Source organism: Anguilla rostrata, chromosome 10 (assembly GCF_018555375.3).
Source record: "Anguilla rostrata isolate EN2019 chromosome 10, ASM1855537v3, whole genome shotgun sequence".
NCBI lineage: Eukaryota > Metazoa > Chordata > Actinopteri > Anguilliformes > Anguillidae > Anguilla > Anguilla rostrata.
Window position 1 is genome coordinate 43,160,405 of NC_057942.1, and position 23,911 is coordinate 43,184,315.

At 47.4% G+C, this 23,911-nt stretch overlaps 2 protein-coding genes across 2 annotated transcripts in view; one reads left to right on the forward strand and one right to left on the reverse strand.

Moving 5' to 3' along the window:
- unc5ca (unc-5 netrin receptor Ca) overlaps window positions 1-6,013 on the forward strand; it is a 157,704-nt gene extending 151,691 nt beyond the window's left edge. The window contains 2 exon segments of the mRNA XM_064297316.1: window positions 2,809-2,987; window positions 5,387-6,013. Of these exon segments, the coding sequence (XP_064153386.1) occupies window positions 2,809-2,987; window positions 5,387-5,546 (339 nt within the window). The 3' untranslated portion in view covers window positions 5,547-6,013.
- Window positions 6,014-9,259: 3,246 nt separating this feature from the next.
- Window positions 9,260-23,911, reverse strand: part of LOC135233597 (bone morphogenetic protein receptor type-1B-like) — a 102,337-nt gene continuing 87,685 nt past the window's right edge. The window contains exons 5-14 of the mRNA XM_064297317.1: window positions 20,311-20,470; window positions 18,847-18,949; window positions 18,103-18,205; window positions 15,781-15,877; window positions 15,114-15,254; window positions 14,563-14,753; window positions 13,786-14,083; window positions 13,088-13,263; window positions 12,237-12,367; window positions 9,260-11,307 (exon numbers count right to left, since the gene is read on the reverse strand). Of these exons, the coding sequence (XP_064153387.1) occupies window positions 11,182-11,307; window positions 12,237-12,367; window positions 13,088-13,263; window positions 13,786-14,083; window positions 14,563-14,753; window positions 15,114-15,254; window positions 15,781-15,877; window positions 18,103-18,205; window positions 18,847-18,949; window positions 20,311-20,470 (1,526 nt within the window). The 3' untranslated portion in view covers window positions 9,260-11,181. The remainder of the gene's footprint in view (window positions 11,308-12,236; window positions 12,368-13,087; window positions 13,264-13,785; window positions 14,084-14,562; window positions 14,754-15,113; window positions 15,255-15,780; window positions 15,878-18,102; window positions 18,206-18,846; window positions 18,950-20,310; window positions 20,471-23,911) is intronic.

Genomic DNA, 23,911 nt, shown 5'->3' on the forward strand with positions numbered 1-23,911 from the left:
TATCCTGTCTAAAAACAACCTATCCTGACATGCCTTGTCTGGACACACCCCGTCCTGACACTTCCTATCGTGACATACAGCACCATGTCCTGAAATTAAATACCCTGCTAAAACAATCTATCCTGACATGCCTTGTTCTGACATACCTTTTCCGTGACACACCCTTCCTGTCATGACATACAGTACTATGTCCCGACATTAAATACCCTGCTCTGACACCCCCTGTTTTCACCGTGCCAGATTGTGATTCGTCCTCATCCCTGGGCCCGATCCCTCGCTAATGTCACGACAGTCATTCACAAGCCACATAAAGGGACGCTGTTCCCCTCTATCTAAAGCATGCTAATCTGTAACCCGCTTCATGTCATAACTTTGTTTCTGCGGTATTACTCAAACCCGTTAACGCTGTTATTACAGCTCCCCCTGGACCCTCCAGCGTCTGCAGCTCGTTATTACTGCAAATGTGCGTCATTATTTAATAATTAAAAAGCTGTCATGTAAATTCTAGGACTAAAAGTCATTTCCATACATCAAAAAATGCAGCGAACGTACGGTTGAAACCAAGACGCAATCAATATGGCCGCCGTGCAGCTCGCATTAAGGGAGGCCGGTGAATTATGGGCGTAATATTGTGCAGTTGTGCCGTGTAGCTGTAAGTATTCTGCTTATTGGCTCTATTGATTCAGTTGCCCCAGGAAGCACATTACCGGAGGATTTAAACTGTGTGTGTGTGCCCTGGTATTGTTTGGTTTGCGTGTGTGTGTGGATAGTGTGTGTGTGTGTGTGTGTGTGGTAGTGTTGAGGAAGACTTGGAATATGCATACTACCCTCTCAGTCTGTCTCTCTCTCTCTCTGTCTCTCTCACTCTCTCTCCCTCTCTCTCTCTCTCTCTCTCTCTCTCTCTCTCTCTCACTCCCTCTGTCCCTCCCTGTGCTTTTTCTCTCAGTGATTCTTCTTTCCCTACATCTCACTTTTTCCATGTTAATAACCTCAAATCTCTCTCAGAGCTTGGTATTCTTTACAGAGCGACATTAAAACAGATGAAATGTAAACCCAGATCTCTTAGCGCTTGCGGGCTTGTGATTCTGACAGACGTAAAATTAAAACGATGAAAAACCAAAACAGCTGCAGATCTAATAAAGCGTCGTGAATGCTACGATAGACTAAACTTTCACAACTGTGAGAACCAACATCTGCTGAGTGCGTAATGAAGAGTCCGTCAATGCTCACGGTGGTCACTCATGTGAGTCCTCCTGTGTCACTCGCTGTGAGTCACCATAGAGCCCTCTCTAAGCCGAATCACTTCACTTTCCTCATCATATGAGAGTCACTCATCATATGTGATTCACCCATCTATCTGAGTCACTCATCATATGTGAGTCACTCGTCATATGTGAGTCACTCGTCATATATGAGTCACTCATCATAAGTGAGTCACTCATCATAAGTGAGTAACTCATCATATGCGAGTCACTCATCATATGTGAATCACTCATCATATGTGAGTCACCCGTCGCACAGCTCTCTGTAGGGGCCGCTCATGCTCACGTCGCTGGTCGCGCTCGTGGTGAAACGCGGCTTCTCTGTTCGGATTGTGAATGCAGCTCCCTGCTGCTGACGGGGCCTCAGAGTGCGGTGCGCGCGTGTGCGTGTGTGGTGTGTGTGCTGTGTGTGTGTGTGTGTGTGTGTCCACTGACGGGCCTCGGGGTGTGGTGCTGTGGCCCTCGGCCCTCTCTGGCTTCCTCTCAGCGCAGAAAAGGCCCTGGATACAGGGGAGCACTCGATGTTAATTATCGGGGAATTCAGAAGTAGCGTTCGCTGCTACGTACGTCAGACCGAACGTCACTTTACCTCCTCGCTCATTAGCTCTGTTCTGTAAAATAACACACGTATAATAACGACCGTGATGACCGCAGTCAGAACATGACTTCTGTCTTCTGCATTTCCTGACTGGATGCACTTCTGTTTATTGCTTCAATGTAATTGAACAACGGGTCACACACACCGCTGTTTTTCTGAGTGTGCATTTGTATGTGTTTGTCTGTATGTCTAAGTCGAGGCAGTAAATTTGTGTGTGTGTGTGTGTGTGTGTGTGTGTGTGTTTAAGGTGAAGTAGGACATTTTGAGTGTTACAGTGATTAATATTAGTGTTTTCCCAAACCTCGCAAACAGCTGTTGGTAACATAACATAGCACAGACTGATTCAGCGTTGCATCACTTCCTCATACAAATCACTGTCATCAGCGTTAGCATTTACATATTTATTTTTGTGCCATATTGTATTAATTAGTACCCCCCCCCCACACACACACACACCCTGTAATGGAAATTGCTGTAATAGCACTATGAGGCTGGGAAAAAGCTGAGCTGGGTAATCGGCGCTTTGTTTATTATTGAAATTCATTAGGAAAAGCATTTATAACGAAGACGGGAGGAGGATCGGAAGAGAAGACCGGAATTAAAAGCTCATCGTTCCCTGTGCGAGACGCGAATGAAGAGCGTGTTTTCATAAATCTCTCCACGGGGGGGCCGTACGTGTGTGTGAGTGTGTGTATGTTTGTGTGGGTATCTCAGAGTTCTCTGGCTTCTTCTTAAACTTCACCAGAAAAGCTTGTCTGAAACACCTACAATTTATGCATGTTTTAAACCCAAATTGCAGCCTCATTTCTCATATCGTTTTTGTTGTTGTTGTGTGAACGTTGGCGGGTCTGTCTGGTGTTTGTTGGCTCCGTTAGCGCTGTGGAGCAGAAGAGCAGAAGGTCTTTATTTCCGCAGAGCTGACACCGTCTCTCTCGTCGCCCCCTGCAGGACACTCAGAGCATCGACACCTCGCTGATGGACCCGGCCAGCAGCATCACCACGCTGGTGGGACCCAACGCCTTCCGCATCCCGCTGTCCATCCGCCAGAAGCTGTGCGGAAGCCTGGACGCCCCGCAGACGCGCGGAAACGACTGGAGGATGCTGGCTCACAAACTCAACCTGGACAGGTGAGGCCCCGCCTCTCTCTCTCTCACACACTCAACGACAGGTGAGCCTCTCTCTCTCACACACTCAGCCTGGACAGGTGAGGCCCCGCCCTCTCTCTCTCTCTCACAAACTCAACCTGGACAGGTGAGCCCTCTCTCTCTCTCTGTCACACACTCAACCTGGACAGGTGAGGCCTCGCCCTCTCTCTCTCTCTCACACACACTCAACCTGGACAGGTGAGGCCCCGCCCTCTCTCTCTCTCTCACACACACTCAACCTGGACAGGTGAGGCCCCGCCCTCTCTCTCTCTCTCACACACACTCAACCTGGACAGGTGAGGCCCCGCCCTCTCTCTCTCTCTCACACAAACTCAACCTGGACAGGTGAGGCCCCGCCCTCTCTCTCTCTCTCTCACACACACCCACAGAGACAGCGTTCCTACGGTCACTGCACCCTGGGCCCACAAGCCCCGCCCCCTTCCTCCCACCACAATCAGCAAAAAAAAAAGGAAAAAAAAAAGAAAACAGGATTTCTGCAGGGCTGCGTCCAGGAAAAGTGCTAAATTTCCGAGCGGAGGACAGGGAACAGAAAGCCCCCCCCCCTCGTTTCTCCGAACGCAAAGGAGCCGTCCGTTCCCGGAAAGACGCGTTTAAGACGCAGACGGCGAAACGGGCGGACGGAGCGGTGGAGTGAGACGGAGGGAGAGAGAAAATGAAAGAAGAGGAGAGCAGACGACGGGATGCTGGAGCTGAGCTTCACGCCATTTTTTTTTCACGGCGTCTGCGGGGGAAGAACCAAACAAACGGCGCTTCTTCCGCCGTCGAGTTCACATCCCAGCAGGGGACGGCTTATCGGAGGAAACAGAATGAGCGGGGGTGGGGGTGGGGGTGGGGGAAGGAGGGGTGTTTCGGTGGTTTTTAGGAAGAGTGGGCATTTGGAAAGAGAGTGAAGAGCACTAAAATCCCAGCATGCTCCTCTCTCTGTGGTGATGCGGCCTGCGTGCGTCTGCTCGCCGTGAGGTGTGCATCAGGACCATCTGTTCCGCGCTGCGCGTCCGCACGGGGCTCACAACCCCGCCCGCTTCAGGGTGAGCTCACCATCAGCTCCTGGCTGCGCTCGCTTCACCATGCTTTCACATGCACGGTTCCAGACAACGCAGACGCGCGTCGTCGCATTTTTCCAAATGGCCACAAGCAGGTTTTTAACAGCGGCATCAGGTTGAATTTTGTATGCAACCAAAGTCTTGTTTCTTTGGGATTTTTTTAAAACCCTGAAGAGGTTCTCCATGTTGCTTGTCCCTCACCAATATCGACAGGAAACAGGAAGCTGAAACTCCGCCCTTATCTATGCAAATGAGGGTGTCTGGCGCTGCTCGTTCTGTCTCAAAGATGGAGGACAGTTTAAACTCTCTCTTATTCCACCGAAACATTCTGCTAAAATATGCTTCTGAAAACATCAGAGGCCAGAAACAGGAAGTGCAGCTGCTGAATCTCGATTCATATTCGATCCTCAACGCCCAGTTTTGCAGATCCCGCCCCCTTCTAAAGATCCCCAGCCTGATGACTGGCTCGTTGTAATGTGGCAGTATGAAAGATTTTATATGTCTGCTCAATCTGAGAGTGGTTTCCGAGCTTATTTCACTGTATGCATTATTCAGATATTAATTTAAATAATTAATTTACATAGGGTGACCAAGTTAAAGTAAAAAGATATTGGGTTTTGCATGAGCAGTATCAGTTACGACATGGATGTGTGACCTTAAGTAAATGCTAGAGTTTTTAGCATTTAAGTGCTTTATTTTTTAAATATAAATGTAGATATATTACTAATAGATGTATGAATGAATAAATTAAGTATTAAATAAAATCTGTTACTTAACATTTGAGCCCAAGTGGCCCTAGGGGTACAAGTGTCCCAGTTTTGGAGTTAATGCTGTTTGAATTTGTGCAGACTCTGAAGTCTGGTGAAAGCCAGCTTGCTAGCTCAAGTGCTGCAGTGGTCCCTGCTGCTGTTTGGTTAAAGCTGCTCTCCAAAGTGCAAAGGGCTTCCAGGAGAGAGTCGCTGCGTGACCTCAGTGCAGCTCTGAATTTCCTCCCTACCTGTGACTTCCTCTACCTGTGATTCCCTACTGTGACTGTTCTCCCTTACCTGTGCTGTTCTCCCTTACCTGTGGCTGTTCTCCCTTACCTGGTGTTCTCCTACCTGCGCTGTTCTCCTTACTTGGCTTTCTCCTTACCTGTGACTGTTCTCCCTTACCTGTGGCTGTTCTCCCTTACCTGTGGCTGTTCTCCCTTACCTGTGGCTGTTCTCCCTTACCTGTCCCTGTTCTCCCTTACCTGTGACTGTTCTCCCTTACCTGTGACTGTTCTCCCTTACCTGTGGCTGTTCTCCCTTACCTGTGGCTCTCTGTGTTGTGCAGGTACCTCAACTACTTTGCCACCAAGTCGAGCCCGACCGGTGTGATCCTGGACCTGTGGGAGGCCCAGCACTTCCCCGACGGCAACCTGAACCGGCTGGCCGCCGTGCTGGAGGAGATGGGTCGCCATGACAACACCGTGCCCACCATGACGGAACACTGACGGCCCCCGGCCCCGCCCCCTGGACCCGCGCAGGGGGGCCCCTCTCCAGGGGAGGGGGGGGTGGCACGGCGAACCGGCTCGCAGACTGCAGTCACACCCCCACCCCCCCCGAGAGAGTACGTTAATGACTTTGAAGAGGAAAACAAAAATTTAATAATTAGACAATTGTGTGTGATCTTTTCATGAGTGGGGCTACTGCCTACTCTTGTTTTTTAAATAAAAAACAGCAAAGACAACAAAAACGAAAACATTAAAAAAAAAACCCCCAGACTACGATACAAAAACAAACAAACAAACAAAAAAAAAGAGGATCTTCTCGTTAGCCTTACCTGTACGTTCCTTGGTACAGTTCTTGTTTTTCTTTATACAGTTTCCTAGGAAACGCCTTATACTGCCGTCCATATTATGTGGATGACCTCCTACTCCGGACATTACTGCACGTAGGATACTCAGTAACAGGGAAAGGGTGGGGGGTGGGGGGTGGGGGGGGGAGTGGTGTGGTTAGAGGGTCAGAGAGGGGGAGGGGGGATTCAGGGGTGGAGAGGAGGGGGTGGGCGTCACCCCCCCAGTGGTGCAGGTGTCTGATGGAGAACCAAACACAGCCTCTCTCACCTGCACCAGGATCTCCACCTGTTTTTCTCCAGAAATATGACATCTTGTGCTTGTCCTCTTTCTCATTTATTTCTACGGACACTCAAGTACTCAATTCATACATATATTTACATATATGTATGTGTATCACATTTATTTATATGCATTTATCATTTTCTTCCTTTTCAGTTATTTTATGCAACAATATATTGTGCCTGTATATCTTTTTTTCTTTATCGTCTGTTATATTACATTCACTGTTCTCTGGCGCCACCTAATGGACACACCGAGGAACAGCATCTATAGAAGCAAGCCGTCCTCCTTTTGCCAGATACAAAACCATACGACAGTATGTAAATACTCATTTACCAAGTAATTTGTGATACTTTTCTTGTTTATTTTTAACATTAATATCATTGTTTTTTTTTTTTTAAGTTCAACCAGGGTTGGTGGGGAATCTAATTCTTTGAGTCACGGTTTTTTTTTTTTTTGCCTACCTGCCGAATTGTTGAACAGAGGTGCATTTGAGCACTCGCCATTTTATTTTCCTGTGTCAAGTGTGATGCGCCTGGACCCGTAAGGTTTTCATTCACAGTGAGGGGAGAGCGTGGCGAAGACGGCTGTCCAAACGTGAAGCTGACCCGACGCACAGATCGCTTTCTCCAGAACGGTGAACAGCAAAGCATGCTGGGTACCATTAGTCACAAGCAATATTCCAGTCACCGCTACTGAGAGTTTTAAAAAGAGTCTCAGCTAAACTCATTCCCATCCTTTTACAGATTAAATTAAATCATTTCCGATGGTTATAAGAATGTTAAGAAAAAGAAAAAAATGTTTAATGGACTAGTTTAAAAGTTTAATCTGTCAAGTTCACTTCATTGAAATGGTAATGGTAATTAATCTAATTTAAGAATGAAAATGAAATTTCTTCAAATTGTTGGTCCAGTCACCCAAATTTTAAGCCAGGTCTTAGAACATGTACATTTATACTCAAAACAAAGCATCTATCCAGCCAAATGTGTACTGGTGTACCTTTATTACGTTTTATTTTTTATTGGAGCAAGGACATGTATCTGTGCTGATCCTTCATTTGTTTGTGACTTTGTGCTTGCAGTTGTTTTTAGAGGGCAGTTTTTGGAAGTTATGCAAATAAACCAAACAGTGACATCCCAGGTATGAATTATATGAGAATACATTAGAATAAAAAGATCAAAACTCTTAAGAATCTACCAATTAAACATATCAGAATTTTATGGTTATTTCTGTTTTAAATGATGTCCCCTAACTAGTTATATGGGTTTGTTTTCTAAGGTACTTTTGCAGGGTCACTCTGAAAGAATATTAGTGAATATAGGTGTTTATACATTCCAATTTCACAGGTATATACAATATATATTTACTAATAAATTAAAATAAATTGAAAAAAAAATAGACAAATGGGCATCTTAGGAGTTAATTTTATATTTATTTTTATGCTTATATCAGCAACTTACAAAACCCCTAATTTATTGAATCAATACAAGGATAATGATCCAGTCCTTTATACTGGTGTGCACGTAGGCAAATGGTTGTATTGATATTCTGTGTCACGCCCACTAGGGGGAGCTGCCATGTTTTACGGTTGAAAGGTGAAGCGGTCTCATTGTAGTCCAGGCCTTTAAAAATCCTTGGATTGAACAGACTATACATGCTGATGTTGAAAAAAAAAAAGGCTCAACCGTTCAAACTGCTCCGAAGCGAAAGGACGTATTTCCAGGGGTGTTTTCAAAAACCTCCAAAACCATTTATTTTATTTTTTTTCAGAAAAACTTGAGGTGAACAGTTGTGATATTTTCTGTATCGATTCGCTGTTTTTGGTTCCTTGTTATGCCGCCCGGTCATGCTGGGTATTGTCCAGCTGCTGAGGGGCGGAGTTTCGGCTGGGCAGAGCGCATGTTGGCCTCGACAAGCCGAAAAATAAGATACAGGAACGGGGGCGGGGGGGGAAGGCCCGTAAAGAGTAAAATATTGTGTTTAGGTAATGAAGTATGTAAATGCGTTATGATGTACAGACGTCTACTATCAGACATATTTTTACCATTTGTTTCAGTATATTTAACTGCAGTAAAGTTTTAGTAGTTTGTACGTTTGTTTTTTTGTCTATTTTATTTTCTCTTTATAAAAGCTGTCCGATTTTCTAAAGCCGTGTCTACTATGCAATCTTGGCATCCTTTATAAACAAAATGTACTAATAGAACAGTGCTAGCAAGTGCATTATATGAGCATTATTTTACCATTATGATGAATATTATTTGTAAAGTGAGGATGTGATCCATTCTTGTTTGGCACGCTTCATGACTGATACTTGCAAATGCTTGCATCCCCTCTGTCAAGTTCTGTAAAAAGTGTAAGAAAGAATTTTTAAACAAGTAATAAATTATATTTATAAGCAACTCTGAACACGGAGTAAATCTTGTCTTTATTGTGATGTCATCCTTAGTATTCCTACCCATTCCTGTCAAATGTCACATGATGTCATAATAGTTTTCAGTTTTTCATGGTTTAGGATTTTAAGGCAATTCCCCAAATTTTTAATTTGTGTTTCTGGTCATTTGACATTGATCATTTCCAAGGTAGAGAAACTGCAGAAGTAATGTAGCAAATAAATGTGGCCTTGATTTTAAATGAGGAGGAATTAATAGACATAAATACAGGAAACTTTATTTTTTAAAATGACTTAAACCTTTGGATATCAGTACATGGCATAAATGGGACAAATGTCTTTGCCAAAGTCATTTTGCTTGGTTATGTACGTGTTTATGTTGACTATTTATTTTTGAAAGGGTGTCGGTATGAAGCAGTTTTTTTTGGGAGGGAATTCTTGCTAACCATGTTGGTTATTTCAGCACATTTATTTTTATTTTAACTTAAATGTTGTCACCACTGTATTTCCTGACACCAAAGTTCAAAGTTCAACCAGTTCTGTCCTGCCATTTACAGCTGGCTTAGTTCATGGGGTGGAAACTTTTAATGTAATTTGGAAATACATGCTTTTAATTTCTGACCCCTGGGCTTTCCATCCATGGTGAAGACCACTGAAAATCCCAAACGGTACTAGATATTGCAAACACCACAACAGCATGGAGACTGAAACCATTTATTAGGGGAATGTTAAGCCTGATACGTACATCGCTTATAACATATACATTCACTCTCATTTACAGGTATGTACAGGTTAAATAAGGCACAAGCCGTGGACGGGGAGAGCATTCTGTACACAATAAAAAAAAACAAAAAAACAAAACTTCAAGTCCATCATCAATTTTACTCAAAAAAACTGGTGCGGGTAACCTTGGCATCAGTGTCTGAAAACTAGCTACAAAAGAACTACAGCCCCTAAGATCTAAAATGGCCGACCTGATGCATCTCAGAAGGGGAACACTGTTACCAAAGAAACAGAGCATGACGGCGCGGTAACCGAGGCGATCAAACCCTACTCACTCCCTTCAGCTCTCGGCCTTCTGTCCCAAAAAACACTCGGCAGTACGGTGAAAAAACTCCAGCCGCAGAGCTCACAGCACTAACACGTTTTCATTTAGCACAGATGTGATAGTGGGAAAAGTGTGGGGTTTGACCTTGACTGGCAACCCTCCTTCCTTAGCACAAACTGCTGAAATTAACTGAAAGTCAACTGCAAAAACAATATTCTATTTTCTTGCCAAAACACTATTTTATTTTCTTGCCAAAACAATATTTTATTTTCTTGCCACAATATGAATTTCTCATTTTAAGAGGATTAAAAGAAGATCACCAATAAGGATGATTCTGGCTTGCGTTTCACAAACACAATGTTTTTTTTTTTTTTTAATTTCCCTTATAGTGACAGTTCTAGTTGAACAATTGGAATCATGTAAGAACTTGTCTTATGAGAAAGTACTTTATATAAAACTGTACAGTACTTCAAGATAAATATTTAAATTGGCCAGTAAAACACTAGTACCGTGCTCACATGGTACTGCACCTTGATTATCCGTAATATTGAGATTTAGTATTCCCAACATTAGTTTTTTCGAAACCATTGGCAAGATAGTATATCGTAATACAGCTGCTGATCTCATAAACATCCAGGAAATGCACTGAACTGATTGCTTCTGTGAAATTTAGAGATAAACAGATGTACAAATGCAGAATGCCTTTTACATTCATATCTTATAATTTACTTGGGTTTTGATCCTTCATGTTCACTGAAATTACATTTCAAAGTATCGTCATACGTCTCATTTCATTTTACTGAACTTCAATGAGGGGATAACGGCTTCTCTAAGGCTGAATCTAAGGTTGTACGGAAGGCACACAGTGTTGGATTGCTAGAGCCCTGGTGACTATGTGTAAACTAGGCGATAGCCTGTGTTGACTATGTGATAGCAGGTCTTTGTGAAGTTCTACCCACATGTATCTGTAGCATCTGTGGCTAGCATCTCTTCAAACAAACGCCCAGCCCGCCCCAAACCCACGGGCGAGGCGTTGAGCTGCCCACTGGCAGAAGGACCCTGTACTGCGGTACGCTACAATCGATCAAACGCGGGCTCTCCCTCTCGGAGTGGCTGCAATGCGATCTTAAACAGGAAGGAGAACACAGAACAGAAGAAGGGAAAGAACACTGTGCAATGGCTTCAGATTGTCTGAGCGAATTTCTCCCCGCGGCCGCCGCTCCCTGCACCCTGCCGCGGCTGAACGGGAGCGGAGGATTGTGGGTAAAAAGGCGGCTTCCTCCGCCGTCCTCCCCTGACCGATGCTCGCTCGAGCTTTCACGGAAAGCGAATCCGAGCCCGCTTGCTTTCGCCGGCGTCTGTCCTTGCAGCTCCGAAGCAAAACGGAGGCGTTCGGGGGGGGGGGTTTAGGGAAGGGGGGTTAGGCCGGTACGTCCCCAGCAGGGGTCCTCCTCCTCCTCAGCCGTTGTCTGAACAGTTCCTGGGAGGCGGCTCTGAGGGGTGGGATCAGCGGGGGGCGGGGGGAGAGGATGGGGGGGGGGCGTGCCCGCGGTTGCCACGGAGACCTCCCCCCCTCACAGCTTGATGTCCTGGGACTCGGACATCTTGGCCAGCGTCTTCTTCACCCGCAGTGCGGTGAGCCGGGAGGCGGGGCTATGGGCCCAACACTCCGTCATCAGCTTCCCCATCTGGCGCAGGCACTGAGGGCACAGAGAAACACCGCTCTGAGTGTGTGTGTGTGTGTGTGTGTGTGACAGAGTGTGTGTGTGTGAGAGTGAGTGTGTGTGTGACAGAGTGTGTGTGTGTGCGACAGAGTGTGTGTGTGAGAGAGAGAGTGTGTGTGAGAGTGAGTGTGTGTGAGAGAGAGAGAGACAGCGTGCGTGTGTGTGTGTGCATGGAGTATAAAATAAAGCTTTGAGCTAAAACGTTTGGAACAGTAACACAAGACCATCTCCTCCTCCTCCATTTCATATCTCAGTTCAAAAATATCTCAAATATCTCTGCCCACACTTCTTACTAATTAAAGTTATGCTTACTTTGAAATAACACTGTGAGAAAAGTTTTCTTTCAGAACAATACAGTGTGGTGCGTTCTGCAGCGGAGGCTAAGATGTAGGCAGCTATGCACACCAGCCTAATGACTGCATGGCTCAATGCTCAATCAGACATGTTCAAACCATGTTATATATGGCAGCACCGCCCACACATGAACCCTCTCTAACGAGAGCACTCTTATTTATACGCTCACTGTCGTGCATCTCCGCTCGCTGAGAGAAACACAGGCGATGCAAAAACAGGCGACAGCTTTGTTAACTTCAGCCGAGTAGAATTAAATGGAAAATCTAAATATAAGACAATTTCCCACTGTGCATGTGAGTGTGTGTGTGTGTGTGGTTGCACTTGCGAGTGCGTGTTTGCACGTGGGAGTGCGTGTTTGCTTATATGAGTGCGTGTGTGATGCGTGTGCGTGTTTGTGTGAGTGTGTGTGTGCGTGCATGTGGTTGCACTTGTGAGTGCGTGTTTGCGTGTGGGAGAGCGTGTGTGCGTGTTTGCGTGATGCGTGTTTGCGCGCGTGTGATGCGTGTTTGCGTGTGGGAGAGCGTGTTTTTTGCGTGTGCACACGCCAGTACCTCGTCGCTGGTCCAGCGGTTGGGGAAGGACGGCCTCAGCCTCTTGATGCACACCACCTCCCGCATGTCCTCGTAGGACGGGTCCGTGGGCACCAGGTCGTGGTACGGCAGCTGGTACTCCTCCACGATGCCTGTAAGGAACACCAGAGCGCATCGTTATCGTCCCACACCCACATCAGTGCCAGCTCGTTAGGCCATTACAGCCCCAGGATCTCCTCCACACCTGCAGGATCAGGCGCATTTAAAAACACGTCCATCACCATCAAATTAACACGCATAAAAAACACCGAACCGACCACACCATTTAGATTAAAGATACAAGAAAGAGTATACTGAGAGAGAGAAAGAGAGAGAGAGAGAGGGGGGAGTGAGTAACATTAGCATTAATACATAAACAAATAAAGACCTTTAATAGTCCACGGGGAATTTCATGTGTTTGTCGTTTAGATGTTAAATGTTCTTTACTGTAGTTTCATTACTTATTGCTTTTCTGTAATCGGTTTGTTATGTCAGTACATGACTTGGCAATGTAAGTGCACTCTTGCCAAATTTGAAGAAAATAATTTTTCTTTTGGAAAAAAATTATGCAGGCTTCAGAAAAAAACATGTAAGGGACATTTTTTAAATCGGAAACATTCAACCCAGTTGGGAAAGTCACAGCCTAAATGTTTGACTTGTATAAGGAATATCTTTTTACTTTTCATTTTCTATTTTTGTTTAACTTATGCAGGAAAAAGACTAGACAGACAAATGGCTACAAGCGAGACAGTTGAGAAAGGGGGCGGAGACATGGTTGCCGCGGTGAGAGGGCCGGGCCAGTCAGAGCGCGGCTCTCGGGGAGTGGGCGGTACCTCCGGAGACGCATCGGCGGGCGATCTCCCACAGGATGAGGCCGAAGCTGTACATGTCGGCCATGATGTAGGACTGGAAGTGGCTGCGGTTCAGGCTCTCCTCCAGGACCTCGGGGGGCATGTAGCGCTTGGTCCCCACGCGCGTGTTCGGCGGGATGTCCACCTCGTTCGTGTCGCTGTCGGCATGGAAACAGCAGGGACAGTTGGTAAACGTCAGTTGGCTTCTATCAACAGGAGCCAGCTCAGACGCAGCCAACTCAAACACCGCACGAGGAGTTCTCTTTTACTCTCTCTCTTTTTACTCTCCACTCCTCGAGCGACCTTCCGTGTTAAAAAACACCTTTATTATAACGTGAAGATCATTTATACTGCAAAAAATTAACGCAAACGAAATGGCACCGATACGAAAAACACATTCAGTGCAAATGAAGTGCTCTCTAATGAGAAAATCACAAGTTTGCCGGGCTAATATTTCCTCTGAAGTGTCTTTTCTTGAAAGCACGCGTATAAAAAGCACTTTGAGTTAGCAGATCATAAAGTGTTGCGTTTGAAAAGTAAGTGTAGTTTCCCTGGTGGGGAAAAGCTGCTCTTAAAAAGCTAGAGACGCTCTGTTTTGTTCTGAGAGCTCGTTTGAGGGCAGAACCGGCTCATTTCGCGGGCAAACCCTTCGCCGCTCTGAGTCGCTCTCTCTCTCTGACCTGATGAACTTGACGGCCAGCCCCAGGTCTGCGATGCAGCAGGTGCCGTTCTTCTTCACCAGGATGTTCTTGCTCTTGAGGTCGCGGTGGGCGATGGCGGGCTTGCCCTGCGTGCCGAAGATCTCCGTGTGCAGGTGGCACAGGCCGGACACGGACGAGTAGGCCAGCCGCAGCATGGCCTTGGTGTCCAGCGTGGTGGACTTGAGGTAGTCGTACAGCGAGCCGCTCTCGTGGTAGTCGGTGATCAGGTAGAGCTGCGTCCAGGAGCCCGTGCCTTTGATGTCCGCCGCTATGAAGCCTGGGAAGGAAATTAAAAAAATTAAATAAAATAAAAAAACATGAGTCTCAGTTACACTGCATCTGTAGCTTGTCTTGAATGTATAGATGGACTTATCTTGTGCTGCATAGTTGGCCTTTTGTCTTCATATATACAGACATTAATGTATATAAATGCCTTATATATACATAAACTGACATATTGCTTTAATAAATCCAGATACTGATATATTTATATAAACCGTAATGTATGAATGTAGACATTGCTGTACTGATTGTCGTATTGGTACCTATACAGACACTGATGTATCATTGCAATTATGCACCTACATATACACCACTGTGTGTAAAAATGAGCACAATCACATCGATACATAGTGCTGTAGTGTCAACAGAATATGCAGAAATATTCATAATACAATGTTCAATGGTCACATTAATGTTCGTACGCGTACACACAGCCACCCCTGTGTTTATTGAGTCCGTGTTAAAGCCTCGTACCCAGGATGTTCTCGTGCCTCATCAGCACGGTCTGGTAGATCTCCGTCTCCCTGAACCAGCTGGCCTCCTCAGTGGTGAAGAACACCTTGACGGCGACCCTCTCCCCGCGCCACTTCCCCATCCACACCTCGCCGTACCGCCCCTTTCCGATCTGCTTCACCATCTGGATCTGCTTGGCGATGGTGCGCTGACCTGGACAGCCAGCGGCACGTCAATGGTGCGCTGGACCTGCGGACGCGGGACGCTGGTCATTTACACCGCAGTTCAGCGCTTTGGGTCCAAACCCAGCGCCTCATGACCACAAGCGTCATTAAAACAGGGGCTATCGAGCTATTAACCACAAGTACTGTTAAAACAGGGGCTATCGAGCTATTACCCCCATAAAACAGGGGCGATCGAGTAGTTACCACTGGTGTCATTAAAACAGGGGCTATCTGGTCCTTAGCGTGTGGTGATTAGAGTAAATGACATCGTTTTGTACATCACTGGTTCCATATGAAATGCATGGGTGTGTGTGGAGGGCGAGCTGAGAGCTGCAGTGCGGCTCCCTCACCAGCAGGGGGAGCCCCGAGCCGCTGCCAGAGCTCTGGGACTGCTCGATCAGGTCCTTCAGCGACTCCCCGGGCGGGATGAAGGTCTGGTCCTGCTCCAGGCTGATGGTGTATCGCGGCCGGGACTCCTGCCGCTTGTACCTACGCGACCACAGGGGGGCGCCGTCAAGTCGAAATCATTTCACTTCAAGTGATTAGATAGCCTCATAAGGGCCAACCGTCCACTTCAAATGTCCTTAAACTCTGAATTACTCCACACTTATGCTTCATCCTCTGAGCCCACTTGACTACACTGCCATTTCTCTTTTTAACACAGTGCTAATGTGTGCGTTAGGGCCTAATGAAAAGCCAGCTGTGTAGGCTGAGCAGTGGGCACGGGTGATGATCTTCTCCTCTGTGCCCGATGTGTGCGACGGGGGGTTCTGTGGGCACCGTGTGAGGTGTGAGGTGTGAGGTGTGAGGTGTGAGGTGTGAGGTGTGAGGTGTGCGGTGTGAGGTGTGAGGTGTGAGGTGTGAGGTGGTGCTGCGAGTAGTGTGGAGGTGTGAGGTGTGTGCGGTAGTGAGGGTGTGAGGTGCGTGAGGTGTGGTGAGGTGTGAGGTGGTGGTGCGGAGGTGAGTGTGAGGTGGTGTGAGGTGGCGTAGGATTATCGCGCAGGCGAGCTCTCACCAGAAGTAGCCGAAGATGAGGATGACGGCGAGGATGATGAAGCAGATGACGGCGGAGATCAGCAGAGCCATGTGGTGAATGTTCCCGTCCACGTAGGCTGGGGGGGGGGGGGGGACAGACAGCGCAGAACGCGTCAGAATTAGCAGACGCTCTTATCCAGAGTGACTTAGATGACTTTTTTTTAAACGTAGCATTTACATTGCATCCATTCATGCAGCTGGGTATATACTGAATCAATGCAGGTTAAGTACCTTGCTCAAGGCTACAACCCGGGAATTGAACCTGTGACCTTTATGTTACCAGATCAGCTCCTTACCCATTATACTACACTGGCACCCCCAGTACAGGACACCAGCTCTCGGTCCTGAGTGCTCGTACTGCATACATAACGAACGGGAAATCCCCACACGAGTGCCACGCGATGCGTCTCATTCATTCACACGCCGGCGTAGAACGGTTAGCCGCCTGTCAGCGCGTGACGGACAGGCGGTCAGCTTATCCTGCCACCGCCAAGCGTGAAAACCGCTTCAGGCGAACAGCGTCCGCCCCCCCTGCTCCTCATACCGGCCGGATACACCCCGCGGGAGGGGGAATTTGAGCGCTGATCGATCGCGGCTGTGATCGTGTTTCAGCCGGGCGACACCGCTGGGGGTCCGGGGGGGGTCCGTCCCTTTTCTCTGGGACTCTAGTCTTACTGTTACACACTCTGGAGGCGGTCCCAGCGAGGTCACCGCCTGAGCCCCGCCCCCTCCCCCATCCACAAACTCCGCCCCTCTGAACCACTGCAATACCCTGAACACACACTCACAATCATACAAAACCTGCATTACTTTCCACACACTCACAACCGCGTGTGTGTGTGCACATCAGCATGTCAACGCCTGAACACAAACACATACTAATCTCTGCATGCACAGACAGGCATGCACACACAACAAACACAGGCATGGGTAAGCACACACCTGCTCTCAGTGTGGATACATGCACACAAATTTTGGTGTGTGTGCACACACTCCACACTCCACACGCGCACACACACACACACACACACACACACACACGCACGCACATCCCTGAGTGGTGGGTGGGTCTGGGGCAGGTTCTGGATTGGAGGGGGGGCGGGGCGGGGCAGGGGCGGGCGCTGGCTGGGAGTGAAGGGCTGGCACAGGAAACCCAAGCGGGCCGCGGGGAGAGCCTGTCCCTCCAATCACAGAGCGAGAAACCAGACGGTCCCGCGAGCTTCACTCCACACACATGCACACACACGCCACACATACACACACACACACACACACACACACACACACACACACACACACACACACACACACACACATACACACACACACACACACACAGAAGGCTGTCCTGTGAGTTTCACTCCACCCGCCCGTCTGCAGCGCTCGGGGCAAAACACGCAGCTCTCCAAGGCGCCAGTGCCAAGCACCCAATTAAGCAATTAGGCTCCTAACCAGGGGGCTGCAGGTTCGACTCCCACCAGGGACCCGCTGTACCCTCGGGCGAGGCACTAGAGTAAACATCCAGCTGTATAAATGGATGCGATGTGCAAATAAACAGCAGCTCTGGATAGAGGAATCTGCTAAGCACTCAGAGTAACCACGGCAACATGCCACGGATAGCTATGCACTGTAAATTAAAGTAAACTGACAGTACTCAAGCCCTGGGGGTATGTGATCCCTAGAGTTAGGCAGAGAGAACCCGGGACCCAAAAAAAACCCCAGACTTCATGAAGTAATTTACCCCTTTTCCTATTAATTTACCACCATAACAAAAATATTGATTCATAACAGCCTAGAATAATATTCATGGACGGTAACTACATCGAGAACTTACGTTTGTGATTTACTATGCTACAGCGGTGTTTGAGTCAAAGACTAATATTGATGTCAGAGTAACAGGAGCTATTCTGACTGGCATGGTAGAACTGCTTGAAGTCAGGATGATAAATCTTATTCCGCAAACCATCCAAAATTTGCGAAATAGGTAACTGTGATTAAACAGAAACCGTGAATAGGAATTAAGATGCACAGAGGGTTAGCCAATGACACTAAACATTTGTTTAGCCTAATTATTTGTAGAATTTCTTCAATGATAGATTCTGTGTTCATGTTGGACGCAACCAAGCTAATAAATTGCAGAACTCCACGTGACTAACAACATTTTGGTCCAAGTCTACGTTCTCAGGATCGAACTCCACGACAATCAATGAAATAAATCCCTTAGCGTGTGCCTGAGTCAGCCCTGTCCTGGGCTTGCAGGCTGAGGTTAAGATGGGGGCTAGCGTTAGCCAGCGAGCCTTACTGGGTGGTTTCAGCGGGGGCAAGGTGGGGTGCAGGTCCCAGTTGCAGTAGTCCTGATCCGTGCAGCACTCTAGCGCCCTCCTCAGGCGGGAGTTCCCCGTGTCCTGTCAAAGAAAACACACACAAGCTTACAGTCTCATACCATTATGAATTACATTACATTACATTACATTACATTACAGGCATTTAGCAGACGCTCTTATCCAGAGCGACTTACACAACCTTTACATAGCAAGATAACTTTTATGCTTCAGTTTATTCTGCCTAACAGAACCAATTATTTTACAACATGTGTTGACTTTAAACCTAAGTTGTTTTTTTTCACGACCTTTCAGAGAAAAATGCATATGTTCTTGAGACATTCTCTTCCCGATCTGACACATTTCTATAACTATAATACATAAATAAATCACCTACACAAATGCAGACATTTTGTACTTATCTGACGTGAACCCCGACACGGAGCAGATACCACACGCGTGGGGCAGTTATTTTTACCCGTCTCCTGGAAATCACATCCTGAGCGTCTACCTGGACTGACTGTGTATCGGCGCATCAGAAAGAGCTCCAGCCATGATGAGATTGTTCTCGTAACTACTGATGTTAATGATAAAATGTCCTTTTTTATCCCCACCAATAATGATTTTTTTTTTTAGATTTGTAATAACCCCACATTGGTGTGAGATAAAGGAAGCAGTGAGCAGCAGCTTTAGCTCGTGGGTTTAATTCTCTGGGGGTAACTCACCCTGCACTGGAATTCAGAACCAACGAGTCCCAGACAGCCGGAGGTTTGGACGGGAAACCCTCCATCCTCCTCCTCCACCATGGTGAAGCAGTATCCATCCGTCCTGCACAGGAGAGTCATCATCATCATCATCGTCGTCATCATTATCGCCATCTTCATCATCATCATCACCATCGTCATCATCATCATTGTCATCATCATCATCACCATCATCATCGCCATCTTCATCATCACCACCACCACCATCATCATCATCATCATCATCATATTCCTAATTATCAATCATAATCTTAATCACCATCAGCTCCATTATAAATAAATGTTATCATAACCATCTCTGGAATCATTTAAATTCTAACTTTATAAATTTATAAATTATAACTTTATTTATCATAATTAAAATCATCATCGCCATCACAAAATTAATTCCACCAATAATCTTTATCATCTTCCCCAATAATTCCATCAAAATCATCATCAGAGCAAAAATAATCATCGTGCTCATCGTGAAGGGGGGAAAAAAACCCTATACAGAAATAAGAGTAAAGAATTAAGCTGGTAACAGTATTTGTTCTGTAAATATTCTATTCTATTGAGAAAGAAGCTTCTTATAAATAGACCCAGAGCCTATGAATTGCTGTAATTACAAAAAGCAGCCAAAATCTTTTTTCCCCCACTGTTATAATAAGTTCCTTATGAGTGTTCCATTTGATTTTATTTCATTATAAAAGCTGGCGAGAGACAGATGAACAGGAGTTTTTGTGTACCACAGCTGATTTGATTATCTCATTTCGATAGTGTATGTTTATTGCTAGCTGTCACATTAATCAGTACTTAGCCACATCAGTTTTTGTTTGTGTTGCGTTTCAGTAACTGAGGGAAAACTGAATTAAGACCTGAGGTTCAATGAAATGAACTTGAAAGAGCCTTGCTTTCACTAAAAACACAAAGAACACAAAGACTAACCCAGTTTCTACAGTGAGAAACCCGGCTCTATTGCCAAACAGTACTTTTTTGAGATTTGAGATAATGTGTAAGTACTTAATGGTTTGTGATGGAGGTAACTGATCCTACAGAATCATGTGGGGCCTTTGTCTGTAAGATACGTTTCTGTCAGGAGTGGGTGTGGTTTATGCCAGGTATATGTCTGTGTGTGTCTGTGTGTGTGTGAGAGTGTGTGTGTGTGTACCTGCAGGTGTTGTTGGTGGAGTCCTCAGGGCAGTGGTGTGTGTGTGTGTGTGTGTGTGTGTGTGTGTACCTGCAGGTGTTGTTGGTGGAGTCCTCGGGGCAGTGTGTGTGTGTGTGTGTGTGTGTGTGTGTGTGTGTGTGTGTGTCTGTGTGTGTGTGTGTACCTGCAGGTGTTGTTGGTGGAGTCCTCAGGGCAGTGGTGTGTGTGTGTGCGTGTGTGTGTGTGTGTGTGTGTGTGTGTGTGTAGTGTGTGTGTGTGTGTGTGCGTGTGTGTACCTGCAGGTGTTGTTGGTGGAGTCCTCGGGGCAGTGGTGGTAGCAGTGGCACCAGAGCAGGCGCTGTGGGGAGACTGAGGCCGTGCCCCCACTCTCATCCTTGCTCCCGTCTATCGACACCTTCCCAGAATTCCTCAGCAGCATGGCGTCCAGAACGTTCGCTGTGAGAGGAGAAAACGTGCGTGCGGTCAGTCCTGCGCGGGGTTGGACAGAGCAGAGCGCTCCTACTGAACGAGGGCTGGGTTCAGCTGAAGTTCAGAGTCACAATCAGTGTTGCGTAACGCAGATGCAGAAGCAGAACCGGTTCGCTGTGAGGTCATTAGTCTGATGGGTCTTCAGAAAGCCAATCGCCAAGCGGTACAGCAAGCCACAATGTTCGTCTTGTAATGTAATTGGATCAAACAATCTAAATGACCCCACTCCAAAACTCAAGTGACAAAAGCACCAACAACAAAAAAAAAAATCACTTATCACCAATTATATCTGCCCTTAAAAACATGAATTGCACCATAGACACTTCACACAATACAAAACATATTCTCCACTCAGCATAGTTATTGTGAAACTGTGTCAATAACCTAACTGCATCCTTTGCATTGTGCTACTGTTCCAGGCTGTTGTGACTGTTGGTTGAGGCTATGAGCACAGGCAAGGCAAGCGAACAGTGCAATTGCCCGTGTAAATAATGTCCTTTTCTGCATTTATACATTTTGGTCTTGGTTAAAATGTTCGCAGTAGTTCTGGTTTACGCATTTGGACGCAAAGTGGGCACTGGAAAAAAAAACCTGGAGAAAAAGAGTGTGTCCGCTTCTTTCACCCCTTCCAACATGCTCATTACTGGGGCGACATAGCTCAGGAGGTAAGACCGATTGTCTGGCAGTTGGAGGGTTGCCGGTTCAAACCCCGCCCTGGGCATGTCGAAGTGTCCTTGAGCAAGACACCTAACCCCTAACTGCTCTGGCGAATGAGAGGCATCAATTGTAAAGCGCTTTGGATAAAAGCGCTATATAAATGCAGTCCATTTACCATTACCATTCATTGAGACCAGATGCCCCACAGCTGCGCCTCGACGGGCGGTTCCAACATCAGCAAACAGCCGGCTCGCCTCACTGCGCCCGGATGAACTCCGCCCGCTCCCCTCACTGCACCCGGATGAACTCCGCCCGCTCCTGTCTCAGAGTCCTCTCCCCTCACTGCGCCCGGATGAACTCCGCCCGCTCCTGTCTCAGAGTCCTCTCCCCTCACTGCGCCCGGATGAACTCCGCCCGCTCCCCTCTCAGGCTGGGTCCTCTGGCCTCTCCGCTCGGTCAGTCAGCAGAACGGGGAGGCTTCGTGTGAAACGACGCCCTTCTGAGTGTCGACCGAGGGTCCAGCGCTGTGATCACACTCCCGCTCACACCTGCTGGCTTTTCAGCGCAGGCTCTCCACGGTTTATATGGTGTTTCAGGTTTGCCATTAACGATTTTTTGAGTGGAATCACTCAACTTCCTTCAAGCAAAAAATCTATGCAGCAATTTATTTATTTATTTATTTATTTATTTATTCATTCATTCAGTTATGCTGCTTTGCACTTCTTTTCAGAGATTTGGTAACACATTCGTACACAGGAAACCTGTTTTTAGAAAGGTGTTGCTGAATATCGTATCAAGTGCAACGCACAGGAAAAACAGGTCAAAATGCAAAGGCGCATGCCGAAATCTATGCCTGTACCCCACCCTCATAATCAAAATGGAGTCTGTGCACAGCAGCCCACAGGCCAGTAAGAGTGCTGTGAATTGAGCCGTGATAGGCTGGATTCAGACGAAGCGCGATGCGGTAAAACCGATATGACGCAAATTCCGTCCGTTGTTTTTGCCGTCTGGGTTTGAAAACTGACCCTCCCGCCATGTGGCCCTCCCGCCATGTGACCCTCCCGCCATGTGACCCTCCGCGCGGCCGAGCGGGGACAGGTCTCTCCTCACAGGAAGGGGGGGGGGTCCGCGGCGGAAAGCTCCTCTCCGCGCCGAGCGTCGTCTCTACTCCTCGACCCCGACCCGCCCGCTGGACGCTCGCCGCGCATTGTTCTGCCGCCGCTGAACAAACAGGCGAGAGGAGTCAGCCGGCGGAACCCGATCCTCTCTTTCCGCTAAACAGCGACGCTCGCGCTGACCCCCGCGGCGGCGAGGCCCCGCCCTCGACGGGCTCAGGAATGCCTCAGCACTCCGGAGACACAGCACCGGCACGGAGCTCCGTTGGGACACTCCTCATGCAGAAGACCAACAGCAGTACAGCGGTTAGGTATTTAAATGTCTTCAAACAGAAGAAATACACTGCAGTGAGCTACAGGTGCCCTACGGCTTCTGCACACTGACGTTCCTAAAAGAGATGGAGATCGTTTGGTCTGCTTGTGGTTTTCGTGCTCTTGGGAGTGAACAAAAAAAACCCCCCGCCACGATCAATGGCTCAAAAGCGAAATGAATAAATATGGCGATTTATCAACTTATCTGCAGACGGCGTTCCTCACAGCGCGACGTGATTCGATAGACATCACATGTGACCTGACAGCGCGCGGCCACGAGGATCCCCCGCGGACGCTCGACGGATCGGTGTGTGCCAGCGGACACATCCGTCACCCTCGCCCGAGCTCGGCCGGACGGCCCTGACGGACACACGCTCGCGTTCTGGTGTCCAAACGGGTAACTCACTTCCTCTCCCGCCCGTCCAGCTCCTGCTAGCCCAGGGCCTCAGACGTGTCACTGGCCCTTAATTTGAAACCCGCACCCATTCAGACAGCTGGCACCGCAAACACTGCAAACCTCTCATTATGAGGACCAGAGCAACCCCACGATGCAAGGCCACAGTCCTCAGTCGAGCCCATCGGACACAGACACTGGAGCAGGATGCACCGCGGGATAAAGTCCCTAAAACCACCTTAGCTTTTTATTATTTTTTTTCTGGGAAGAATACCCATACAACTCGACCACGATGACGGTAAAGGAAAAAAGCGCTACCCAGGGCAGAAGGCTCTTCATTAAACCAGACAGAAGCCTACTTTCCGTCTGCCCGTCACACCCCCCCGCCCCCCCATCGCCCCCGAGGCTGCATGTCATCTGATACCGGTGACACTACACTCTGTTTTGGTTATCCTGACACAGAGAACAGACACATATTATCGCGGTGCAGGGCGGGCGCAGACAGAGGTGTGTTTTGTTGCCGCAGAATGTCCCAGTTTGTTCTCCGAAACAAAACCTGGAGGCCTTCGCGCTCTCCGTGCAGCGCAGATGAGGTAATTCGGGTGAGACTGGGAAGGAGCCGTCTATCAGTAACTGGATCTCCTGGCTCTGTGGAACTGCCTGCCGCAGCAAGGCTGGTATGCTAATTAAACACGACTGCTTTTAATCCCTTTATTGTTCTAATTAACCAAATGTAATCAAGCCCTTCGCAAAAAAAGAGCGACACCGATTTTATTAGAAGTGTCTTGTGCGTAACGTCTTGGGGAAAAGTGTGACTGCCCTCCTCTCAGTGTCTCCAAAAATGGAGTTTGACATTAATGATATTTTGGATTGCTGCAAAAGACAGACAGCCAACAGCTGCCCTGGATCAAAATCAGGAATTTCACTCTT